The sequence below is a fragment of the Amblyomma mixtum genome, chromosome 3, assembly GCF_055824585.1.
Source record: "Amblyomma mixtum isolate Tamu chromosome 3, ASM5582458v1, whole genome shotgun sequence".
Taxonomy (NCBI): Eukaryota; Metazoa; Arthropoda; class Arachnida; order Ixodida; family Ixodidae; genus Amblyomma; species Amblyomma mixtum.
This window is the reverse complement of record NC_143014.1, coordinates 127,315,261-127,342,327: the sequence shown is the minus strand read 5'-3', so window position 1 is coordinate 127,342,327 and position 27,067 is coordinate 127,315,261. Positions and strand designations below refer to the sequence as shown.

Sequence of the window (27,067 nt, the reverse complement as noted above, 5' to 3'; positions counted from 1 at the left end):
AGGAGCATGGGCCGAGACGCTTTATTTTTAATTTTTTTAATAAATGGCCTCCATATTAACACAAACGCCTTACAGGTCATGATTATGTGCCTAGGCTGAGTTTCGGCCAGTATTGGGCAGCACTGGTTCCTGAGTCAAAAAGGCAGTGCTTGAAAAGTAAAAGCAGTCACAGCCAAAATAAGAAGAGAGGAAGATCTTTAAAACTAAAAAATAAAAAGGAATATCTACCACCTGGATCCGCACTGGCGACCTCCGGTTTCTGTGCCTACTGCGATAGCGACTACAGAGTACACCAAGAAGATTTTTTTAAAGCGCAGCTCTTAGGCGCCCGTTTCTGCGTTTCGCGGCGTCGCCGTCGCCGTTGTCCGTTGTAACCAGCAGTGGACACCCTTCCAGCTGCGAAAGCAATGGAGCGGGAGCTTGGAAAGGAGAAAGTAAAAGCGCAACATCCTCCCCTCCTTAGCAACCTGCGCGCCAGTGGGAGGGCGCAGCTGTGCATAGCAACCGTGACGTCACACAGTAGCTGTAGAATGAGCGCGTGGGCGGTGGCAGCTACACTGCCGCTCCTTCGCCAGACGTCTAGTTGCAGTCGAGTGAGTGAGGCGCACGGCTCTGAAGCGGCCCAGTGATTCCGCGCCAAGCGGTCCGGGGAAGCGGCAGTGGGTTGACCACAAAGCTTTCGCCAAGCAGACTATAGAATTTCCAAAGTATTCTCGGTATTTTTTGAGGAGAGGAAATACGCAGTATCTGTCTCCCACAGCTGCGAAACCAATAGAGCGGGGGCTTGGAAAGCATAGGGTAAAATTTGTAAATTGGTTTTTGAGGAAAGAAAATGCCCAGTATCTGTCTCACACGTCTCGCTGGGCACCTGAACCAGAGGGAAGGCGCATAACTGCCCTCTTGGAACAGTGGACACCTCAATCGTGCTTTAAGCTACGTGGCGGTAGTGACAGTTGTGCGCTGCATGCTTTGGAATTGACAACGTTGTGCCATAATCGCTGCTACCTGCCAGGGTGGCAGGGTGGTTGGGGATTTCAATGTAGACATAAAGACAAGCGGGAATTTCTTACCACTTGCGCGGGAGAACCTCCCGTTCCTCTCGCTCGTAACGGCTCCCACAACTGTGACAACCTGGCGAAATACTTGCGCAGACCTTGTCTTTGAGAACCAGGCATTGGTGCAGCAAGTCGGGCATATATCCATCTATTTCTCTGTCCACAAAGCTTCCTTCATGACAATCAAGAACTGTTTGTGGAGTATTTCTTGAAGAAGGAGTATATGTTCAAAATAGCAAGTTGTCTGTAATTGTACATACATGTCTTGCTCGAATTCTTTGCCTCAGTCTATCGAAAAGCTGAAGCAGCTGATGAGCTACGCTCAAATTTCGCATTAGGAAGTAACGTAATCGTCGGCAGTTTTTTTTTTTGCCAACAAAATCATACCATATGTACACAAGAAACGCCCACCAGCCAACCTGTGACTGATGTAGAATGGCTGAACTTCTCCAATTCTTTTGAAGGTTTCAGTGGGATGGAGCCAGTCAACTGCCGAATCTTCAAATTTGATTGTTTCAATATATCGTCCATTTGCTTCTTTAAAATACTCTCTGACTGGCTATGCATCTAGATCTTCGTGATGCACCGTCATCCTGCTCCTCCTATACTATGAAATCCCAACGCCATGTCATATTCGTAAGACACACCATCCTCGTTGAATATTATATTGACAATGAACCCTAATGGCAACAGAAGGCTGCATAATTAAAATAGAAAGCAGGAGGATGTAATGCATTAAGGCGTACCGCAGTTTATAATATTTTCTTGGTAAGCGAACTGTGGTATGTAATGCAGGTTCTACACTGTTCCGGTCTGAATGGTCAAAAGCTTCACTGAGTGCTTGCAGTGTTTGTGTGCTGTTCCTCTTGGGAGCGGACGAGCCGAACCAACCTTCTTCGGCGGGTCTGTGATAGAGGTCTTGGTTCATACCATCTGTTTGCCTACTGTTAGTCAATGCTTTCTTTTCTTCAGGTACACTAGAGCACCCTTTTTACATTATGTTATTGAGTTGAGGCTGGGCAGAGTTCTGCCTGAATTTATCATCATATCACACTGTGTTCAGGGAGAGGGGAACAAATATTTACAAAGATTTTTGCGAGTCACTCTTCAGTCCAGCATTGTACAATACTATGTAGGTGCAGACTCAGAGCAAGATGTTTTAAAAAATTGTTAACGAAATGATGATTTCACTACACCACAAAGCACAGGCCAGTATTTTGGCTTCCGAAGGGAAGATACGACTTTTAGTTGGTATGTTCTTTTTGTCCAGTGTGAAATTTGCGACGGCAGTGGGCGTTTGCCGCTAACTGTGGACTGAAAGCTATCTCATGCTCGCTGGGAGTATACTGCTGATATTTTGAATCTTGCCGTGCTGTACAGCCATCGGTAAAACCTTCGACAACTTTCACAAGGGCGGCTGAGGAGACATCTGTTGATTCTGCTCTCTCCGCGCCCACAATTCTTGATACACATTAAGTCATACCACAAACATTCATTGCGTGATGCCTTATGTAATTCCTTGCGTGACGCGAAGTTGGCCTCTGAAGCAGCGACGCACATAATTCTTTAGCAACTAAACATTCTAAGACTGCAAACACTCTTTTGAAGTGGAGAACCACCAACAGCTCTATGCTGGCTCAAAGAAAAAACAAGGAAGCATATAGCAGTGTGATGGAGGAGCTATTTTCCCTGTTTATTTTTCATAGAGTAAATTATCATTCCTTTGTAACTTTTTTAACTCCTATTTCGTGCTTTTGCAATACTATTTGAACTTCCGAAATGAGCCATGCTAGCGCGTTACGGTCACAGCTTAGACGCGCGCTATAAACATATTTTTATTAAAATTTCTGGTCTTCCGGTGCTTGGCATACCTTTTCGAATGCAACTTTTTTCCAATCTCGCTGATGGCTCTTTCGTGTTTCACATCCCAGATCTTCATCTATCAGCGTACCGCTCGACTTGAGTAAAAAGTACTGCCGCACACTTTTCGCAAAGCATGCGTTGGTCCCGGGCACTTTTTTAAAATCTTATTCGCGTTCCGCCCTCGCGTGTAGGCAGCAGATTATGCGATGCCATGCAGCACTTATACTTTTTCTTGTATGAGTGCTGAAACATGAGTGCTTACGCAGTTTTTTTTTCTGCTACAAAAAGCTGTCACCAGGAAACTATGGCAACATAAGTCGCAAACAAAATACTGTGTTCACAGAAGTAAAACTTTTTTTTGCAGGTTATTTGGTTTGTGGTATTTTGAATAGAACTGGGTTTAATATATGTAGAAACAGAGAGGACGTAAATGACTGTGCAAGGGCGCCCCTGTCCTCTCGTTTCTGTCCTGTCTCTGTCTACGTCATATAAGCCCACTCATATTCTAAGTTTTGTATTCATATATGTACCGCACCGTAACCACTAAGGGCAGCCTGGATTTTTTGCAGCGCAATAACACTGCGACGTAGTTTTAAAGGGCTCAATCATTTAAAAGTATACAAATGTATATCTATCGTCTCAAGCACCGCAAGTTTTTTTGTTGATTATATCCTCCATCACAGCAAAATGTCTTCCCTAATCTTTCAGCTAATTTGGGCGTTTTTATGTGTAGGGTCCAACTTCTGATAACTTCATTGGAATAATTTCTTCAATAAAATAGCGAAACTTGCAAAGAAATCTTTTTTATTGTTTGAAAACAAGCCTCCCCGGTTCCCCTTTCCTAAATGTTCTTCTCACACATAAGACGCACTAAGTAAATGAAAGCTCTATTGACTCCAGCAACGCCTTGAAAAAGTACAATGCTATCTCTAGTTCTATCTTAAGGCTATTTTTATCTAGGGTAAATGTACGCTTTCAAGCAAAATGCAAAAATTGTTTTGAAGCAGGTATGCAGCATCGCAAATAAATACATAGCCAGCTCGCGCAAAAATCGTGCAAGTCAAGCCCACAAAATAAAAAAATGGCAGAAGGGACAGAATAGCGGGAAAGCTGACTGCGAGTAAATTTTTTGTCCTCAAAAAAACTCTGGCTACAAACTGCGTTCACATACCCCTGCTCTGCACAAGAAAGGGGAGAGAGCGGAGAGAGGAGCACCCTCCATTCCAATCTTTAAAGCTCGTGTAGCAAGAATATCCCCTAGTTTACTTCTTTCTTTATTTATTGTTCATTAGCCACAGACTGGTACTGGCGAGAGGAGGCGCCACTGTGCCATTTTGACAACTGCTGTCTACGAGCGATCTCAAAAGGTGGTGGCAACCACCAGGCGATCTCGCAGATTATGGGGCGTCTCTCCTTTTCGAAGAATGGAATGTGAATGGAGCATTCTTCCTCGCGCTTTCCCGTCAGCGTGCATAGCACGGGGCTGCAAACGCAGTCCGTGAACGAGAGTTTTTGTGGGGGAAAATGTTCCTGTAAGTCATCTTTCCGCAACTTCTTGGCAAGTTGTCAAGTGGCCAACTCGTCTTAATGCACGTCAAAGCAACAACTCCTAGCAAGCTTTGTGCTCCTAACTGCTGCACAAAGGCTATCGCTTGTAATTCTGTGGGTGTGCCGTCAATCGTATATTTAGAGAGAAGGACATATTCGTGAGCTTGTAACTGACGTAGCTAAATCAAGAAGTCCAGACGTGGAATTGTCATCGGCTGCTCTCAGTCACAATCACAGTGAAAACCTGTGGTGTTACTGGCTGTAATAATTGTGAGTGCACAACAGTAACAATGTGCAACGCCGCGGCTCCATCGAACAATTGGTTAGGATTTCAACACAAATCTACATGCCAGCATCTAAGTAAAGCTAACGCAGTTTATGTGTACACTCTGTACACCAACTAAACCTGGACACAGTGCATAACAAGTGCCAGGCTAAGAAACGTTACTTATCCGATGTTACGCAGTTCGACATGGGAAAGCATTAACATGATGTCGTTCGTCGCGTATACCTGCACCCGTAATGAATGCGTAATAAAAGCACCGAACTACATTTCGTGCTTTGCGAGCTGAGAGCAAGTTTGCGGACGTGAATTAGAGATTTGGGGAACTCAACTGTAGAAAAAAAAATTGCTTTGTTTTTTTTTTGTGCTTAGTTTCAAATATTCGATGTCGTAATCCAGAGGCTTGTAACGCATCAACGGTTTTGTCCTTCCATGCCCGGAACTGTGGCCCTCGGCACGAGCCACGACGCTGTGGCTCACGCCCCGACGCGATAGCTGCGTTGCCACGTGCAAGTCGCTCCCGCGAACACTCATCTGGCTACAAGACAAATAGCGCTATCAGCCCTCTTCTGTCTTTGCTTAAAACAATAGTACGGAAGTCGGTTTGAGAGATGCTATGTGAAACGTTTTTCGTGTCAGCGATGAACCGATAGGAGCCATCCTATCGCTCGCTCAACGGCCTCGCGCCCTCCTCTCGCTTGTTTTTTTTTGTTTGTTTCATTTGTTTCCGTTTGGCTCATCGCTTCCGCTTGGCCCTGGTTCGATCGAGGACAAACTTCCGAGCGAGGAGGCTTGCGTTTCCGACAGAATGTGCCGAAAATAGCCACCTCGAATGCCCCGCAAACGCGCAAAACTGCGAAAAACCGCGATCCGCCACAATTCGCGGTGTGTGTGTGCGTGGCTGTTGGCAAGAGGGACGACTTTATGGTTATAGCCAAAGAACGAATCGTCGCCGGGTCTCGCGCAAGAATTGATGGGGCGCTTCTCTTCCTCTCTATCCCGCCTGTATGCGTTCCGCGCCGAATGAATGCGTTCCCTCCGTTCGACTTTCTAAAGAGACTGTAGCGCCGCCACGTAACGACGGCGCAACGGCGATTCTCAACTATCTCGCAGGCCGCAAAAAGCGAACTTGGGAGCCTTCTCTCCTTCTTTTTGCAGCAATTTCTCTCTCTCTCTCTCTGCTTCCGCCGCATCTCCTGACCCTTCTACCGCACCTCCTTGTGATTTTCGTTGCTTCAACAGCCTCCTCACCTTTTTTGTTTTTTTTTTGCTCTCGCAGGTGATAAAGATGATGGTGATCGTGGTCGTCACTTTCGCCCTCTGCTGGCTCCCCTACCAGACGTACAATCTTCTCGCCGAGATTTACCCCGCCATAAACTCGTAAGTTTTAGCCTACCAGCAATTGCGTCATTCTCCGCGGATTTCCCGGTGGTTACATTCGGTGCACGGGAATGAAAGTCCGAGTTGCGCAATTTAGTTATACAGGCAGTAATATCGCGTGCTCAGCACAGAGAAAAGAAAAAAATGCCGGAAGGATGAGTCTCCGGGGTTACATAACTATATTTCTGAGTTTCCCATCCTTTCGGAAATAGGTATTACTGCAAAAAATAAAGCAAAACCTAGCGCAACACGGAAGAAGGGCGTCCTTTGACGGCTCAGAACCACCTGCATCAATAATGATTCCCTCCTTTTTCCTTCTGAACACCGCTATAGAGATTATGGAATAAAGAGGACTAAGCAAAAGAGCCACTCCCATCACAGAAAAAACCAAAATTAGACCTTTATGACCTGTAACGCAAATATCTTATGAGCACAACTATGGAGCATGCATTGGCTTCGTCCAGCAGGTGGTGTTAGACACGTCACGAATTATCAGTGGCTATTCTGACGTTTTCGCGGCTACCGAGAGAAATGGGCCTGACGTCTATAAGCTGTTATAACCAGGTTCTAGCCCCAACTGCAAATTTCTGTTATAGCCGTTCTGACTGATACCCTCTGAGGACTCAGAGGGTATCAGTTGGTTTGGTTATCAGGAAAAGGGAGCTGGATAAGCAGTCAAACAAACACACAAATACTTTTTTTTTCAGCATCATGTATGATGTTAGGGGTGAGCCTAAAAAGCCTACGACTGACTTAACAGAGGAAATCGCCCTCTTCCTACTGCAAAAAGGCGGCAGCAACAGAGTATGGACAAAAAAAAGTAACCTAGCATACATACCTAGATAGTCGCGCTTAATTTTGCAGCGAGAACCAAGTTACGAACGATCCAAATAAAGAGATTCATACACAGAATAAATGTACACAAATACCCATTACAACAAACATACAGCAAGCAAAAGTTCATAGCCAGGTCTTGAGGACTCGCTGCGCAAATTAAGGAGGTTGTGGATCAGAAAACGAAGCATTGTACGACCGTAATTCGTCGGAAAAGATGGCATAGATGCAGTGACTTCGTGTCGTGTAATATTTACTTTTGGCTGCTGGTTAGTGAATTCATCAAAAAAGAAGTCGGGGTTTTTTCGTCTTCTTTCCCAGTGCTGATTTAGCAATGCATTATAGAGTTTAGTTACCTTTGTTATTTATAAACATGCCAAAGTGGTCAGGCATGAGGATAAAAAGGAAAGTTTGCAATGAAACTAACGGCCTTTTTCTGTATTTTTGTGCAGCCTATTTGTGTTTGAAAATGTTGATGCCCCACAGCAAGTGGAAATACAAAAAGGTTTGACAGAAATAGTGCGTTGTAAAGAGAAAATTCTAATACTAAGTGGCAGTAAACCACGCACCTTGCGTAACATACCTGAGAGTTTGTTAACAAAAATTATCGACATGCAAGTCCAATGACATGTCACATTGCTGCGTCACGCCTTGAAATTTTACTGAGGAAGCTACTTCAACTCATGTTAAACCAAGCGCAAGGATGGGTGGAGAGTCCAGTGACTTATTTTTCGGTCTGCAAAAAATTGCGCCAGCTTTTCTTGCGATAATTTTTAATGAGGATGCTGTACTCCACGCGCCTGTTCTTCTCTAATTCCCTTCGACGCTGCTTTAGCTGCGCAACTATATACTCTGATGCACTACACTCCTCTGCGTAAATGCATCTTTTCTTCAATGTTCACACGGATGGGGTAATTTGAAAAGCTGGGAATAGGAAGCGCAAACATGCACCTTAACACGTCTAGGGAACAAATAATTTCTTCTCGCGCTTTTCCCTTGCGCGCAATTGAGCACTTGACCTAGGCTTCCTAATACTTAATTTTATGCACTAAATGACGATACCGGAAGAAAATATCACAGCCTTACAAGTTGTGAACGCAACTAAATATTACCACGCAGTACGTCTACTTATTCGGTATTTCTAATAATCAGCGTGTATCTACATAACACGAAGTAAAGAGCAGCTAAGAAATGGAAAAAGCCTTCACACTCCTGTACCTCTTTGGGGAATACCGGGTGCTTCAGCGAACACTGAAAAAATTTCAAAAATAGGATTTTGGCGTAAGAACATGGCTTTTGTGGCGTAATATTAACAGCGTCGTCAGGCACCAGAAAACCGGTGAATTCTCTTAAGTAGTAAGCTGGTTAAATAATTTTTAATAATTAATTTTTTTAACTAGTAGAATTATGTCCCCAGTGGCAATTAGAGATTTTTAGCCGGTCGTTAGTCATAACCATATCAGTTTTTAGAATTTCGAAAACGCGATTACCCTCGCCGCTGTAGCTCGACAAAATCTGGCTGCATCGTGCGAAAATGCATGCTCTTGCGAAAATATGCAGGCAAAGCAACGAAAGGTATTCGCGTTTTTGAAATTTTACAGACTCATATGGTTATTACTAACGACCGGCTACAAATCTCTAATTGGAACTAGGCGCCCTACTCTACTTGCTAAAAAGTTAGTTATTAAAAAAGAGTTAACCAGCTTACTACTTAAAGCGATTCACCGTTTTTTTGGTGTCCGCTAAAACTGGTAATACTATGCCACAAAAGCTATATTTTTGTCCCACAAAGCCTACTTTTGAAAATTTCTGAAAGTGTTCGCTGACGCACCCTGTATATGCGCAAAACAGGCCAAGCAAAGCTCGCGCAAGCGAATATTGACCGCTGCGCATTTCTTTTTTATGCTTTCAGCGAAAATTATATATATACAAGCTCACGGTAGAGATCACGTAGAGATCACATCAGGCTAAACTGACATCGTTACTGCAGTTCTTTGCAATTGCCGAGCATGGGTCCTCGCTGCTCTTTGATAGCATAAAATTTGTTTACGCCGTGCATACCTACGCGAAGCTACTGAATAACGCTTGTATTTGCATTACTTGTTCCTTAAACTGTACTAGTGGCGTAATTTATAATGAGCCTGTGCATTTGCTTTCATCAGCGCCTCCCATTCCCTTAATTATGATTCCAGATAATGCAAGCACGAAGCCAGCCAGTTGATGTTTAGGGTTAAAAAAATTATCACACACCTGCAGCTGCAGAAAGGATACCTTGTTTCTGTTGTAAAGCCATGTTCGGCATCATGAACGCTACCTGTCATAGGCTAGAACAAGATGGGTATCTAAAGCCTGGATCTATATCTAAAAAATGCAGAGCTGGGAAATTGGTGATTAGGAGCAGAATGGCGTCTTCAAAAGGTGAATATAAAGTTCTCAAGATCTACTGAACCGAAGCAATCGCCGGGACAAAGCATTCATTAGTGCTAACGACGCCGAAATTACGCATCACTTAAGGCCGTAATGATCCGCGTACCTAGAAAGCGTACGTCCTGTTGTGTACGTCTCAAGCTCCCGCAAACGGCATTAAGATGAGGACTGCCTAATTGAAGATTGAAAACAGCAGGTGGAAAGGAGCCGCTTATCTGAACGATTTAGTTTTTCTTCAAGACGCTCGTGCTTTCTTGCTCTTACGCCGGCAGTGTAGAGTCATTTAGCCGAATTGAGGATAGAGCCATTGGAGTAATAACAGACGGTGCTGGAAACAGCCCGCCATTCTTCGAAAACGATCACTTTGGGAAGATGTAGATTTAGGTGTTGACGTCTCGCACAAGGGCGTGCAACGAGGTCGCAGAGTTAAGACTTCGATGTACGGGGAAAGCACACGTGGAGAGGGTGCGTAATTATTATCTGTGGAATGTTACTGTTTAACCTCGTAACCGAAAGCACCCGCGCTCACCTGATGGCCCGAAACGAAGGTGATCTAAATCATCCTGGGGCTTGAGAGCAGTATGTCACAGGGCGTGTCAAAAGTCGACAGTGTGACATCTATTTCCACGCGATCGAGGTGCTGATATGACACCGCTCTGTGCGCCGCGGCAACGCGTTAGCAACGGTATGCTTAGTTTTATCAATCAATTTTGCTGAAACCCGCTTAAGAAGGTTGCGTACATAAGCTGGGAGAAAAGGCTGTGGAGAAAATCACAAAATAAATTTCTCAATAAATATGGCGAAATACCTATCCTTCATATGTTTCACAACTGTCCGGCGTTAAAACTCGCACACTTTCTTTTTTTTTTACATATAGCTAAAGCCTGCGAGTTTGTTTGTTTGTTTGTTTGTTTGTTTGTTTGTTTGTTTTGTTTGTTGACGCTGCTCTGCGGCCCTCAGAAGGACGGACCCTGTCATGGCGAAGAGCGGCTATGGTATGCGTGTTTTCTCACGGTCAGGGCCAGTGCAAACAAGTGTCTTGTCCTTTAGAGGAGAGCTTCCGCCATCGCAACAAAAGGCGCTGCTGTCGTGGACAACGCCGACCTCCGGCTGAAAATTGCAACGCATCGGCGCAAATTCACGCGAACTATACTGGCCCCGCACGCCAATGAATCTTCTGCGTTTCAAAGGCTGGCCGTTGGTTCACAGAACGGCTCTTGGCCCTATTGCTTGCAGCAGCACAAGAGAATTTTCTTCGCCTTTGAAGAGCATGTAGGCTAGGGAGAGACATAGAGGACAGCGGAAGAGAGGCATCTGTGTGTTTGCAATGTGCTTGCTACGACGTGTAAAATGTCCCACATGGTTTATTCTGCCCTTTTCTTAGCCTCGCTATGTTTCCTACGGTTCAGAAAGAAATTTGTGCTGACGTATGAACAGCAAAAATTTTTCGAACTTGCAAGCAAGGCTTGTACCCGATTTTGCCAATTTAGCACGTCTAAAATTGGTCGCAAAACTTAATAAAAAAGAAAGCTCTACAATGTCCTTCTCACAGTAATTCTACAGCTTTTGTGCAGCATAGTAAGTAAATATCGCGTTTGTAGCATTAATAATTTTAAGAAGTTTTAACAAGAATTGACCCGGTACCCAGAACCCAGTAGCAAGCACTGCGTTGTGCCTTATAGTAACACGTTCAATAATAAATGGGGTTACATATGTAAAGAATGTCGACCATTTAAAAAAAGAAAGACCGCAATGCCGAATTAATCGACAAAATTTAGTGACAATTGCAAAACTTGCCCAAAAGGAGTATTTTTCAATGCATCTGCATCAGTTATGGTGAACGTCCGGTTTCTTTCAAGGCCTACCTGCGCACTTTTGTAGGTCGGTCGCATGTTTTTTGCCCACAGAAACTACAAGGTTGACTCATTTTGGGATATTTGAAAATTTAAGAAGGATTAATTTCTAAGGTAGTCAGCCTTGATCAGGGCTGTTTGTACAGCAGTGACAGTTGCAACCATTAGTAGAATAATGTCGCGACAGCAAAACTAGGCGAAGATAAAGTGGTAATGAGCAGCAACGATAGGACACACACACACACGCACACACGCACACACACGCACGCGCACACACACACACACACACACACACATGCAATGACGTAGAGGGGTGCGCATGTAGAAAGCTCAACTAAAAAATATCTCTAATAATACGTGTGCATCAGCCACAGGTTTTTTTGTGAGTTAAAGGCATGAGTTTTAAATAAATAATACTATTCCGTGTTATTCCGATGAGAGTACTCTGCTAATTTGAGCCAAAAACAAAGGGTATTGGAAAAAGGCGTGTCTACAGGGTTCATGTGTCTACGGGTTCATGTGACTTAAAAGATGCTGGCAGCAGTCGGATACTGCTCTCTCTTTCGGCGCCTTTCTGCTCTTCCACCGCCTTCTACCGCACTAAGGTGCAAAGGACACGGAAGAAGTCCCACAAGAGCCCTATCTTTCAATTAACGATTCTTTTGTGTGGTTCACAGGCTTTCTGAATGTACATTTGCACGAGCAGGGCTTCGACCAAAAAATATGGCTGTTTTTCATTGCCATCAAGGACACAATTCCTACACGACAGCGATGGGAGGTGATGTGCTCACGAAGTATTACTGTTTGCTTCATTCTCTTTCTACACGCGTGCGACAAGCGCGCGTGCCGCAGTTAAATGTCGTTTAAGGTGAACACTTGTGTGCAAGTTGTCTTTATGGATACCTTGGTTCATATTTTGCTAAAACAACAGTTTGTTTGGATTATCATATACTCTCCACCGACGGGCTGGATTTCAGATCACGCACTGATGACTTGCATTTCTACCATTCCCGTTCTTTATGCATGCTAAAACAGTTTAGCAAAGAATTACCTAGTCCACGGCATATTTTGCGCGCTTTCGCATACCAAATGTTATTCTTCGCGTGGTGCTCACTGCGATGGAGCACTCGTTCCGGAAGGCCTTTGGCCGTCATCTCCACTCCCTTTCTACTCTTCAAACGCATGTTCGCGCACGCACAAAACCAACGCGAATACGCACATGCACACAGAACATACGCACATGAAGACACACACACACACACACAAACACACAACAGAAAAGTAACTCCCGCAAACCCCACGGAACGTAAATGATGGAAGGAAATGCTAGTTCCCTTATACTGCAATGTAGCTAACGTGTCCCGAAAAAAAATATAAAAAACACGAAGCCCATGCATGCAGCGCTGGCATACAAAATGGGAGCTATGTTAGGGCGAAAAAGAAAAGGAAGTGTGGAAGAACAGCATTCGAGACGGAAATGCCTCGCTCTATTTGGTGTGGTACATTTCGGCCATACACTGTTTCCTCGTAAGTTCGAATCCAAAGATAGCACCAAGAAAAATCAGGCAGCAGCGTGGGTTGTGCACGCACGAATCTTCACAGACGCAAATAACATTAAGTCGCGCGCTAGGAGATGCCTGGAAGCTTCCGGGCTTCTTGCTCAATCTCTTTTTTTTTTTTTTTTACGGTGAGAGCTCGCGGTACAGAGACACGAGTACGGTTAGCGCCGTGAGTGCTGCTCGTACTCCACTCCAGAATAACATATTAACTTCGTTATTCACACGAGTGACGCTTATGATGCCTCTTCCATACCACGACGTCACGAAGATTTGGCGGCTATGACGTCAACACGGACAGCCTTAGCGAAGGCAAATAATTTGGGACATCGGGGCTCTCTACGAAAGTGTTGCCTCACGGTATATGGTTCATCGTTGTCCCTCTCGTCGTACGTAACTGGCTATACTAACATTTACTAGTAATGCATTACTGCTTCATTTCTTTTACTTATTTTGCCTTATTTGAACGTTCCATTTAAGGTGCATGGGCACATGCGGCAGTATTTTGCCTCGATAAATTTCCCAGCTCGTCCTTCTACTTTTTTGGGGCGGGTGAACCCTGTATTTATACCGCAGCCGGTGAATGGAATTGGCTGCTAGCTATTTGTCTGGATGCTACAATCAATTTAGTTGATAATAGTACGGGAGGTAAAAAGAAAGGAGTCGTCAAAAATATGGCGCCATGGCCAATACTCCTGCCTGTGGTAAGAAACGTCGCGTATTGTTATGTTTTCTTACATAACCCCATCATGGTCGCCGCTTTTTGCGCAACTTTATATTCTTCCTCGGTGATAACCTTTATCGGTTTCTGTTGTTACCTTGTTTTACCGCGTGTTTAACCGATATCTGAAATAGTTATGTTCCCACGAACACAGATAACAACGCATAGAAACACTGCGCGATTCTCGTCTCAAAATATCTGCGTCTTCTTTGACGCAGCCTAAGTTACTGCAAGCAGACGTTATTTCGAATATAGCCTTGTCAAGCACGCCTGACAATAGGATCATAAGTTACAATATTTGCTTCTTTCTTTTCTATCCTCAAACAAGTGAAACGTTCCCATCTAATTTAATTATGATATTAATCTTGTGTATATACGACTGTTTTATGGTAATCCTGAATGCAGTGCACTGTTGTACATTTTGTTAGTTATATTTTCTAATAATTTTCATGCGAATATTTATGGACTTTCTTCTTTCCGTAATTCCGATAAAATGTTCTGCCCCGCTCTTCCATTAGCACCTCGTGATGATTATTATTTCTAAACGCGATTTAATCAGTATTTCCATGAAGGGTTTAATGATGGATTGAACAAAAAAAAGATCCGTTGATCAGCTTTTGTGACGCACAGGTTCGCGGTGAGCGTCCACAAAGCCTCATCCTATAGCAGGTGGTCGAAATTTCCGGAGCCCTTCACTACGGCGTCTCTCATAGCCTCAGTCGCTTTGAGACGTTAAACCCCAATAAACAAACAAACACATAGCAGTGATTAGCATCGTTGTTCATGACAAGCATTTAAAATAAGTAGTCACTGTTGGGACTTTCGTTCTTGCTCCGAAAGTACCAGGGCCGGTATTTCATCAGCTGTAGCACATTATAAAATGGCCATTTTGCGTTCGTCTGGTACTCTGTCTGTGGAAGCGCCTGTGGAAAGCGACCAGGCCGCTTGGTGGTTCTCAACCGGACGTCATCATTGGCTGGCATTGACTTCGATATGCAGCCGCTGGTGAAGTTCATCGCAGCGCTCTGTCAACATGAGGGGACCGGACTTCACCACTGGCTGCCATTGGCGGCGACATGCAGTCAACGGTGAGGTCCGGTCGCTTTCTATCCAATGGCCGGGTCGCTTTCAACAGACGCTTTGAATGCCGCGGGTATATCTGAGGGACCCATGACAGAGGAGCACACGGACGCGGAATGGCCATTTTAGAATGGACAGCTTATAGAATACAGTCGCAGGAGTATCTTTTAATGAAGCCATACTCTGACTACAAACGAAATTGTTTGTGTCGCACCAAACGAAAATCTATCGCACGTTGAGGTTGTCCAGGCGCGTACTGATGAAATAACTGCTAGTGCGCGTTTACAGACCCGCAATAGCACAAGTAAAGCTGATAGCGCAGAGTTTGGCGCGAATTTTGTGATCCACGGGATAGCACACAGTGTGTTTGAAGACAGGCACATTATCGGCTTCAGCTAACTTTTCTCTGAAGCCTCGTAACTCTCATTATACTTTAGTGCTATTAATTCCCGAAAAAAAAAATACTTCCTGTGGCATTGCGCTCCACAAGCTCCGTTTGGCTCACTTTTTTCATTTCTGCCGTGCGTTGGGAATTCAGGTATGTCATACAGGAGAGGAGGAGGAAGAGGCTAAAACGTTTATTTGGTTAAATTTGTTGAAGTGTTGTGGGTGATCCTGAGGCGCTAGGTGGCCGATGGCACCCGGAGACCTCCAGGGCTCTTGTCACGACGTGAAGTTGCATCTTCGGGTCGGAGCTGAGCAGTGCTGCCTCCCCATACAGGAGAGAAAACTTCGGCCAGTGGGCCCTGCGGCATCCGTGCGTCTCTGCCCTCCGTGGAGAGGGCTGCACAAGTCGCTGCGCTCAGCAGCGCAGTTGCGTCGTTTCTTTGCAATGTTTGTTTACGCGCTTGCGTTCGTGCCTCTTTTTGTTCCAGTCCTCGACGCAAGTAATTAGTCGCGGGCGGCAGAAGTTAGATCCGTTGGCCTTTCTGAGGTCGCTGCCGAAAATTCCCGTCGTCTTAGCGGCTGCAGTGTGGGCCCCCTCCACGGTGAATGGCGGTCGGGGGATGCCACCGTCGGCTGCTCTGCTCCTACCTCCCCACCCTCAAGAGCAGCCCTGTGCAGTCACCGTTGTTGTGCCGAGCCTCCGTAATCACTCACCGGTGGAGCAAACATTGCACCCTTCCTTTCCGTGAACAGCAGGAATAGGAAAGAAGCTGATTCCTCTGAATGGCAGGAGGGGGCGCCGTACGGTCGCAACTTAGGTCGCACTGACAACAAAACAAGAGGTGTTGGCTCGAATTCTCAGATGGTCAAAATGTCTGCTATATTAAGGGGAACACAACCCAAATATTCCAACTTTTGAACCACTTGCGTAATCTTACTGGAACTTTTTGTGGGCATTTATCTTTGGAGACACTGCTTCAAATACCCGCCGCAGTGGCTCAGTGGTTTTGGCACTCGGCATCTGAGCCGAGAGACGCGGGTGCGATCACGGCCGCGGCGGTCGCATTTCGATGGAGGCGAAATGCTAGAGACCCGTGTACTCTGCGAAGTCAGTGCACATTGAAGAACCCAAGAACCCCAGGTGGTCGGAATTTCCGGAGCCCTTCACTAAGACGTCCCTCATAGCTTGTGTCGCTTTGGGACGCTAAACAGCCATAAACCATAAACTCTTTGGAATATTTTGCTACTTTTTTTTTCTTCTGGCTGAAGTTATGCCTATCAAAGATTGTAGTAGCTGTGCGCAGTTAGGAAAACTGTTGTTTTGAGAGCAAACTTAAGTCTCAACTTATTTTGTGTTCTCTAAGGCACAGAGAATGCCCACAGCAGGGGTTGAGCAGTGTTTTCACTTTTACGCTTTTTCTGCGAAAAGAAGTTTGTGTGAATAACCGTGCTGCTTCGGTTGTTCTCAATAGTCATTCAGAATTTGCGCTATGCACTCTGAAGAATGATAGCCCCTTCAGCAAAAAATTTCACGCCAGAAGAAACCCAGCGGCCTGATATTAAAACGATTTTTTCGAAATGATCCAGTCGGTTGAAAAAGCGCAAAAGATTACAAGAAGTCCCCTGCGAGTTATTTATTAATGAATTCCCCGTCCACACAGGGCCATTTAGCAGCAACAGCGTAACGTGTTCCGTCTTCTTGGCTGCTTTGGCGACTCAAGCGTTTGTGCTTGGGCTCGGAAAACGCAGACGTACCTTCTTGGCTTCCTTCATGCTCCTAGTTGTGTGCAAGTCACGAGTACTCTAGCTTTTTTACCAATTTGTGGGCATTTGGACGAAGGTAAATTCAAGAACAGCAAGGGTTTTCGCTCTTTCAACTCTTCCCACACTGCACGAGAAGTACTTAATGAAGCAAAGGTTGACACCGGGGTGTCTTTGAGGCCAAGAGCTTAATAAAAGACTATCGGCTCGACATTTATTCGTTAGCATCATGGGAGTACTTGCGCATGAGTCGCAATTTGATTCAAAAGTGCTGCCTTCCGTTCGACATCCGGCGTGGGAAGTGCTGGGATGAGCACGTTTAAAGAACGTTGAACGCTAATACAGCTGCGGCCGCCTTTATGGCTGGTAAACGAAAAGGCGAACAGCGGGTAACGCTAGCCTAACTGCGTACCTGTTCTTTCAACACCTGCCTCTTGGCTTGGAGAAGCGGTGCCTTGTTTCTGTCCTTCGAGTGCATAGAGAATCCTCTTCGATGACGGTATTTTCCGGGTGAATAACAGACATCAGAAACGGCAATGCTATCGGTGGACGTATCCAATGACCATGGAGAGCAAACGGGGTGGCGGGAAGAAATATTTGATCGGTTATGTGCGGGTGCTGGCACCAACAGTAATCGAGTTTCTTTGTCCAACACAGTGAAACCTCGCTACCTCAAAAATTTCAAGTCTGCCTTTTTTGCCGTTGTATTCATGGCTAGCCAGTCTCTTGACAAGAGAGGTCACGTACATTAGAAAGAGAGAAGAATGACCTTTCCAACGTGGATACCACACGGCAAGCTGACTCTCTTCTGCGCCCCGAGCGCGCGCTTTGAAAAGGAGAGCGCGTCCGTCATCGATTTTAGATTAATCACGACTTTTTCGCACCGATTAACTGAACAGTTTTAATTTATATTTTTTATAAAGCCAGCAATTAAACGTACAAAAATTTTAAACCACACTTTTTTGGCGGTGCTCGCTGTTTTCACCTCGTTTTTACCGCGCGCATGCGCTCCGAGGGCTCCGCTGGTCGTTGTGCTCGCAAAAGGCCGCGCATCTCCGCCAGGAGAACAACCGAGGCTGCCGTCGCAGAGCAAAACTCCAACTTCGGTCCCTTATAGGCGTGCAGACGACTAAACCATCTCAAATACTGTTTTTTTTTTTGTCTTTTATCCTCCCGTCACTCTTGGCTTTGCTGAAATAACCATTTACCAATTTACGAGCGTTGGTACGTCGTGCTAAGATTTCTGTTTGCTATCTTTCACCCTTACCTTTATTTTCAAGAAGCCTGCATACGCAGAATATACGGAGAAGAACTATTAGCATATTACCAGGCATGTCATAAGTTGTCAAGAGCCACGAAATGTCACAGAATGCTTTTAAATTCACCTTGCACTAGATGTTCGCGCAGTACCCGGGGGTTTTAAAGAAAAAATATTCAGCAGAGCAGAGTAACGGATGAGGCACTAGAAAAAAAAAATATGGTGAAGGCAAACAGGCTCACTTAGCGCCTCTTTGCCTCCAGTGTGCCATCGTGTTTCTCGATGCCTAGCGACACTGTTCCGAATATTGGCAGTTTACGTACCATCAACTAGTCCAAACCCAAATTTTGGTGTCAGGGGTCTGCAGAGCAACAAAACGAACTACCACGAGTGCTTTGCAGATGCTTTTAGGTGATCTGGTTGTCCCGCTATAAATTTCAGCCCTGAGAAATTTAAAACCTTTGGGGAAGCGTGGTCAAAGAAAGAAAGGAACTCAGATGTAACCACACAGGCGCGTGGCTCGAAGAACTGCGCATCGTAGTGACTGGATGGTACAGTGCACAGCGAGATGGAAGTTTCAAGGGCATAGAGGCACAGGGATCGGCACAAATGTGTTTTCAGCAAGCATCTTTGACTTCCGTCGTTGAAGGTGTACATTACTAATGAAAGTAAACTAAGCTTTTTCTTACCAAGCGAAAAAAAAACTAATTGCACTACAAATTAAAATAACGTAACCATTTTGCCACCGAGAACAGTTCTGCAGGAATGACGTAAACGTTCGTGTTCTCGGGGCTTGAATGCGTACACGAAATGTGAACTGCTCATAGAATCCGACAGGCGATTACCTTGCAGGGCACTGGCGTTTCAAGCAAGCCGATCTTCTTGATACTAGCTTCTCATGGACGTGCAATTGACGCCTCTGTTGCCTATTCTTCGAATACTGAATTAGTGCGCTGCGCGCATCTTGAGTTCTACTATTTCGCATGCCAGAGGGGTTATTCAATAATTCGCGACGTTATTGGCGCTGAGTGGCGTTTCTTTTCTAATGGTTCCAACCGACGTTAGAGCGACGAGCATTCGTTGCCGAAAGTATTTCGATAATACAGAAAGTCCTCTTTACCGCAAAGTGGTCGTGCAAGAGGACAAACCATTAGCTGCTTACACTACCGGCCGCCCTGAAGAAACGGTCTTCAGATTTTCGTCGAACGTTATCTGCACTTTTACAGAAAACGTGTGACTTCGAAGAGGCACTATTCGAGCAAAACAAGAAATGAGATATTTGTTCGTCATGCCCGCATTCATCAAAACGGAGCTGTCAATACACACGTTGGTGCGCAAGGTTCTTTGGAGTGTTGCTCGGAGCTGTACAAACTGAAGAACTGCCCCGACTTAACCCGTTCTTACGATCCGGTCCCAATGTCTGCCCAGGCTGAGCTGCCTAAAACACCGAATTTCTAAAGGGAATTGCTATATTAGATCGAAAACTCTTTCATGTATATAGCTATGTTGCCTTACACTACAGCTATGTTTCCTTAACAATAACAACAAAAGACTTGGAGACTATGAATTGAAGCGCGCTGTGTGTTAAAGTCTCATAAGGGATAACGTGATAGGCTGTTTCTTTATTTCTCCAAATGCGAAAGGTATGTGCGCTGGGCTACACTATTAGTCTTTCTTCGGAGCCATCGAAAACTCGCGTGGCGTGGTGCGGCTGGTATTCCAACGAGACAGTGTACAGTGTGGGAGAAGCAGCCACTGAAAACAAGGTTCGGCCCACCTTAGCAGTAGGGTACCTGTGATTTTATTTTCCTGCAACGTCACACAGGGCTGCGAGTACACATCGCTGCTTTGTATACTACGCTGTACTCGCACGCAAAAATGAACTGAAAAGAACTCAAAGTGAGAAATATCCAGCCTATCTGAGTGTTTTTGTTTTGTATTTGCTGAGTATTTTGTACATACCTCGCCACTGAGCCAATGCTTGTAAAATATTTTGCAGATATCGCTACATCAATGTCATCTGGTTCTGCATGCACTGGCTGGCCATGAGCAACTCCTGCTACAATCCCTTCATCTACGCCATTTACAGCGTAAGTACATCCCGGACGAGACATTCCTCTCAGCGCCGAGCGGGAGCAAGCAAGATCATTTGTTCGTTCACCTCTTTGTCTAGAGTTAGCCGTACTGGAACGAAAAATAGTGTGCATGAACTTCTTGTTTGGGAGCACTCTGTGCTATTAAGTAGGTGATTTATTTTCTTCTCTAGCAATGTTTTTCTTCCTTCTGTTTACTCTTTGCTATGTTCTAGGTTTTTTTCAACATTTAACACGAGATATAGCGTCCTATACGACAAACTGTTAGTGGGAGGAGAAGAAGGTCGTGGTGTTAGCGCAGAGATAAATGTTAGACCCGAGTACCATAAGCTTTCGTAGAAGGATACAAGCTATGTTATCTCCTTTGTAGCGCCCATCCGCGTTGTCATGTTTTTTCTAGCCGTTCTGTTGCCAGAGTTCCGCTCACTACACTTGCAGACCACCCCGCAGCGCACAAAGTGCCTTTAGAATAAAAGCCGTACACCCTCCTTTGTCGATAATGTCGACGAATACGAACATAGAATCGCCAAGCATTAATTCAGTTTTCTGGGCGATCATATTTGCAACGTGTGGCTGTACGGTTTTTTGAGCAGCTGCTCTGATGTTAACTGATGGCACTTTCCGCACTTGCTTCTGCCACTACGTTATAGCGCAGCAGAGTGTAGAAACGCACGGCGTTAACTTCCACCGAAGATCTCAAACATTCTGCTCAGCCTAATCTCGAACAATCGTTCTCTGCCTCTCTGAAACCGGACAGCATTGTGCACGCTATAGTTGGCGCAAACCCCATTTGTGCCCGTAGCTGAATAATGAGATTTTGTCTGCCCCCACCCCCCTAAACACACACCTCGCATGCGGTGCCTTTCCGAAAGACTGGCAATCGCTATCCGAAATGACAGACGAGAACAGAACAACAGTCAACAAAAGAAAAAATGTGTCGAGCATATTACTACTGCGAGGCTGCAGCGCTTATTCAAGGCAGCCGCTTCCAAATTTAACAGCCGCGCAGCAGGCGTAACGCCGTCCCGACGCTGCCGCATTCGCGAGCTCCTGTCAATAAATAACGGAATTGGCGTCGGGAGCTGCTCGCGCGCAGAGTGAATTGTCGTCGCGTTTACGACGAAAAATATACACCGAGTACTCCGGCGCGGCTGTGGGCTGCTCGCCGGTGCGGAAAGCCCGGGCGCACGCGCGCCCTCCAATAGAAATGCAAAGCGCGCCGAGGAGGGCATAAACGCCGCATCGGGCACTCCGGCTGGCGCTCTCCATCACTCAGACCGGCCCAGGCTCGCGGCGTTCCCACAACGGTGCCCTTCGCACTGAAAGTGCGCGATTCCGAGCGAGCAGAAAAAGGTCCATGAAAACAAACACGCCGCATACGCGAAAGAATAGGAGCCGGCGAGCCTGGCGGACCTACTGGAAATGTTCGAACCTTCTTTCCCTTCCACTTCTTCTCCCCAGACCTCATGCATTGCGTGGTGAGGAAAGAACAAAGGAAAATCTACCTCGTGCGAGATGAAAAGACACGCTGACCCAAATCCGCGCAATAGCCTTACGTCTGAAGAAAGACCCGCCGCAGTTCGGTCCGCACGCGGCTCCAGGCGCCGGCCGCGTGGAGGCCCAAGCGGAGCACGCAACGCCTACCGCCCAGCCTGGCTGCCCGCATAGCGGTTTTCAGGAGAGGGGACAAGGGGGAGGGAGCGCTGCACTGACTGCGTTTGCCGCCTATCGTGCATAACGCGATTGTTCTTCAAGAACTGCGGCCTAGGAAACAGAAAAAAGAAGAACGGAAGTGGCCTGCGCATGAGGCGCAAGAAGAGAAACAGAAATGAAACGTAGAGGAAGTGGGGGTGGGGGGGGGGGGGGGAGACTTTTCACTGCTCGCCTCGAGTCGAGAAGAATAACAAATGCTCGGTCCGAACTGCAGGACCGCCGTTGAGGCCGTGAGTGCAGACTGTGCCGCACCAAGCCAACCTTGCTTACGGGTCCCTGTCCGGCCCAGGGAGCCTGCGGTGTATAGAGAACCTGCTCGGATCGCTTTGCTCTCACTTTTTCCTGCCACTTTGCTTACCTGAGTGTCCCTTCGCGTCGCGTGAAGCGCCCTCTTCGCCTGGAGAGAAAAATGGTTAAGGTACTCAGAAAAATGATTTCGATGAATGCAGAGCGTTCTTAGACCGCTTATACAATGCCCTTTCAAATATTTTACGAATATAATTATCAAGGCGCTCCATCCCCTCACAGTTCTCAGTGCTCAAAAACTGGAATAAAAATACAACTAACTGCGGGAACGTCGTCCTGAGTCTGTCACAAAGGCAGCTCCGGCCCCCTCCGAACTCCTGGGCCATTTGCCAGGAAAAGGGGATATTTTTAAGCCTGTGCCACTGTACCATACCTGTAAGAACAACGTACTTTAGTGGAACGGTGATCGACTTTAAACATCGCCACTCCCTCGCCGAAACTTGGCAGCCGTACATACTGACCAGAATGACTAAAGATCATGTTAGACTAATAAGGCATACGTGAAAGCCTTAGGAATATGCTGGACAGGTATAAGAAATTTATGGCCCGGTGCGTCGCTGGCAGGGAGCTCGGGAGCTCCATTAATGCAGACCACGTTCGCGAGAAACTACTTGTATAAGAGGCGTCACAGTCAGAATTGTGCTCATTAATATCAAGGACAAGCTTGTATTGAAGGACGTATGCTTTTGAATACATGCGTGGGAACAAACAACAGTCGTGAAGGTAGAGACTACCTGACCAATGCGAAGCGCGCACGAGCGGCTCTAGCGCACTTTTTGCTCCTTTATGGAACGGTTGCGAAGCGTGTGCAGACTCGCATTTAGCGGAGTCGGTTGTGTGATAAGCTCGAGGCACGGAATTCGTTTCAATTGAGTTAGGCGCCATGATCCCACGGTCCTTCGGGACCCGAATATAAAGTGGCGAGAAGGAGTTGTCTGTTTCCAGGGCGCAGTGAACGACGTGGAAAAAAAAATACTCTATAAAACGAGAGCAAGAAAAAGAGGCAAATAGGGGGCGAGGGCGAGAGGAGTGTAACGAACCCACACCCCCGAAAGGTCGGCTTAACGTCTCTGTGTACACTGCCCGGTTTCGCAAAGTGAAGTAAAACGTGACTCACGCGCGCTTCCGAATGTTGGCCGCGTCTAGCGACCGGCTCACGATTGCGCGCTGCCGGTATACGACGCGGGAACCCTAAGGAAGCCGGAGCTCGGCGCGCCGCCGAGGGGCGTCGTTCAGGCCGGCGCCCTCCGGCGTGGTGGGCCTTATGGTCCCCTGCCAGCCGTGTCTACGGGGGCAAGTTCTCGCGCCGCCCTGGCGACCTCGCGACGCGACGATTGCGGCGTGGGCAGCGAAATGTGCGTGCGTGCGCGCGCCTGCCCAGGAGGAGGAGGAGGACACGAACGCGACACTTAACGGAGCATGTCATCAGCACCGGCGACGAGATGAGGCGTCCTGTCGGGCCGCCTGTGGCGGGCGCACGCGCGGCCCCGATTGCGGAAGCTGAGAAAGTGATCTACTTCCGCTCTCTCGAGCGCGATGCTCGCGCCGTGGAGAGGTTTGAATTGGGACCATGTCCCGACGTTGTGAACGACCGTTGTTGGCCTGCGCCCCGAATGCCCTCACACGGTCCGGACGCGGCGGTGGTAGCGATGGCGCGCGCGGGTGGACACGCGTGCAGAGACTCTAAAGATGCGCTATTAGGTCGGAAAAGATAGCAAGACTGGAAAGCCTTTCGCTTTCTTCTTTTTTTTTTTTTTGCTCGCTCGAGTACTGTGAGGCCACTTCCTGGCCGTCGCTGCTGTCTCCATGAGCCTCATGCTCCCGTTTCGCTGCTTCTTTTGTTCGCTCGCAGGAGAAATTCAGCGCGGAGTTCAAGGCGAGAATGTCGTGCTGCCTCAAGAGGAAGTTTGAAGACAGCGCGTACATGGCCTCGTCGATCATCAGCCAGGTGTCATTCCGAATAAAATATTAGACGCGCTGCGCGCGTCGTCCTCCCACCACGTTGCTCGCAGCCTCCTGCATGGACAAAAATAAAGGAATGTGTTAACTTGAGTGTCTGTCACTGGATGATCTGTCACACACACACACACACCGAAGCAACAGTGACAACGAGAAAGCTCATAATACGGTGCGCACGCTGTTTCATGCTGACTGTCACGCGCCTGATTTGTGAGGTTTGCCGTCAGCAGCTATACGTTACGTTGCCTTTGCTCCTAGTGTTTATTCCGGGAATCACCGCAGCTACCATCTTGGTTCCACATAATGAAAGCAGAGCAGAAAAAAAGACTAAAATAGGTGTGCTACTCAAGGCGCTACATACCAGTAGAACCAAGGAATCAAACGTTTAAAGTGGAATCTTTTGGTAAGGGCTCCAAGTGAGGTGTGATAACTGCTGGCCCCTATGTCTGCTATCGATTTCAAAGCTTGGCCAAATCTTTCGCTTTTTGATAACTACGTACTTCAGAAAGGATGGTGAGACAAATGGTATTTTTTTTTCTACTGAATAGGCCACACTTGCACCTTAACTCTTCAGCGTACAGATTGTGACACGAAATCACGCAGAGGCTCTTCGTGCGTAACCAGATGCTGCGTTTTTCGCACCATTGACGAAATTCACAATAAAATTCAAATTTAAGCAGTCCGCTACATTTTGCTCAGGTGCAGGCGAGATCAATATCTGCAGCACTTAGTTTTCTGGATTTCTGTTTTCTTGAATGACGTAAACAGTGGCAGAGCTTTGTAGGGAAGCTAAATTTCTTTGATTTGTTAGAAAATATATGAAAGTGATCGCGTGCCAGGAGAAAGAAAAACATATTAATTTGTCAAATGCTTTCAGGAAACTGGCGGTTAAAGAAATCCGCTGCCTTGAAATTTGCGCAATAGGAATTTCAAGAAGCAAAGGAGCCCAAGAGATATTTTGCTAAAAAAACTAGTAGGAAAAAAAGGCGAGCCATTGCATACCGAGAGAACCCCTGCGATAAGATTTCAATAAATCCGTCTGTAAGCAGCGAAGCCGCATTAGCAACGTGCCTACCGACTAACCTACTAAACCGCCGATGGTTTAGACTTGGACAAAGCCCCATGCACTACGGCGATTGATAGAGCATATGCGACAGTGGAAGAGATTGCCTAAAGCACGAACAAATGTTTAAGAAGCAAGATTCGGCCCAGACGTTTTGAAAGTTTCCAAAGGAGCCGTCGCTGCGTTTGTCGCTGGCTTCATTTCTACAACGGCTCGCTCTATAGCCATTAAAACGGAAAGCTTGTCGCATGCTTTATTTTACCTGAGGAGAAAAGGCAAATGATAGAGCAGACATTAAGAGACAGAAGTAGAGCGACGTGGACTGCACCACGAAGTCGCGTTAATGATATCTTAGAGGAGATAAAGAGGCGGAAATGGATATGGGTGGGGCACTTCTAATGAAAGGAGCAAACAACCGTTGGTCTTCTTGGGTAGCAGAGTGGTTTCCAAGCGAAGGAAAACCTAGCTGGAGACGGCAGCAAGTTAGGTCGGCAGAGCAGATAAGGAAAGTTGTTTGCATAGCGCGGCCACGGCTGACGCAGGATATAACAAATTGGAGATGAACGGGCGAAGTTTTCGTCTTGCGCTGAAGGTAATCAGGGCTAGTGGTGGTGCTGATTATTACTATTATGAAAGCGATGCGCTTATTATGAACTTTGCAGGACGCCTAAATGACTCCATAACTGCTATACAGAAAATAATTCCTACAAATACTCTCAGGTCAGATCGGAGATCGACCATACGAGCATAGCAGTTCCATACAGATGTAATCGTAGGCCGCTATGTTACAGGCTCTGCGCCGTCTTCACCGTGGCTAAACACCTTCAGTGAAAATATTCCAAGCAATCGGAGTGCCACCATGGAAGGAAAATACCAAGAACCAGCGCAAAATAGTTAACTCAGATGGTAGCATTACGTCACCAAGAGCGCTGCCTGCTGTACCAAAGGAACGACGAAATACGGTACCTCTTTCTGGGAGATGTTGAATGCGAATTTCCTTCTACAGGCCTCAATTTTCAGGCGCATCGCTGCGCCGCCGTTACTGTGCCCGACAGTGCCGCCCTACGTCTATCTCTCCTTATATTACACGGTAACCTAAGGCAATAAATAACCTGTTGCTCTGGCAAGGAAGCCTGTCTATTCAATGCGAGAAACAGAACCAAGGAAAGCAATAACGTGGTTATGTTGCTTGTGACGCATGAGACGCTTAACAGGAACGAAACAGCTATCCGTTTGTCGCATTCCGTAGCGGCACAAATAAAACGCTTGTAAAATGAAGCTTACACAATGACGGTAGCATTCAGAGAACGCGTACTTTCATTGCCTTGCAAGGGTCGTCTGCGGCCATATGTCAAGGTCTATGGCTAGAGACATCTGCCATAGTGTAATAGTAAGGGCGTTGTATACAAGCAATAAAAGCACGGGAACGCAAAAGTTGAAGGCAAAACCTACGTTGATGACGGGAAATGAGTCAGTGGACCGGTTCTTTCTCGCATAGCAGTTTACCAAAGCAATAGAATAGAAAAAAAATACCCACTTTCCAGTTTGTTTGTTTTTTGTGGGCGGGGGCTTTTCATGTTGTATACGAGACCTCGAAGTAAAGAGCTTCATCAACTAATTAGGTATGCGAAAAGTTTAAATGATCATCCTGACACTGAATAAACAAACAAAAAATGTCTCGTTCTCGCATCACCAGATCAGGTTCCTAACCGTGAATTAGCTCACATTGTTCAAGTTTTGGTCAAGTTATGCTCTCATATTGCATTGACGACAAACAGGCCGGAATTCAGTAGAAGGGCTCAGCCGCTGCCTATTTATTAGGCGAATACTAGTTGGTTAATATGCTTGCAGAAAAAATTTCAAAGAAACACGCAGACTAAGCCGAGACAAACACAAGGACGGGCGCTACTCACAAATGAAGTTTTAT

The 27,067-nt window shown here is 46.3% G+C and overlaps 1 protein-coding gene across 1 annotated transcript in view; it reads left to right on the top strand.

The window, feature by feature from the left end:
* The window catches only part of LOC149351770 (tachykinin-like peptides receptor 99D), a 45,596-nt gene extending 21,488 nt beyond the window's left edge, over window positions 1-24,108 (top strand). The window contains exons 2-4 of the mRNA XM_089577085.1: window positions 6,029-6,129; window positions 20,006-20,096; window positions 23,971-24,108. Of these exons, the coding sequence (XP_089433211.1) occupies window positions 6,029-6,129; window positions 20,006-20,096; window positions 23,971-24,090 (312 nt within the window). The 3' untranslated portion in view covers window positions 24,091-24,108. The remainder of the gene's footprint in view (window positions 1-6,028; window positions 6,130-20,005; window positions 20,097-23,970) is intronic.
* Window positions 24,109-27,067: the final 2,959 nt, after the last annotated feature.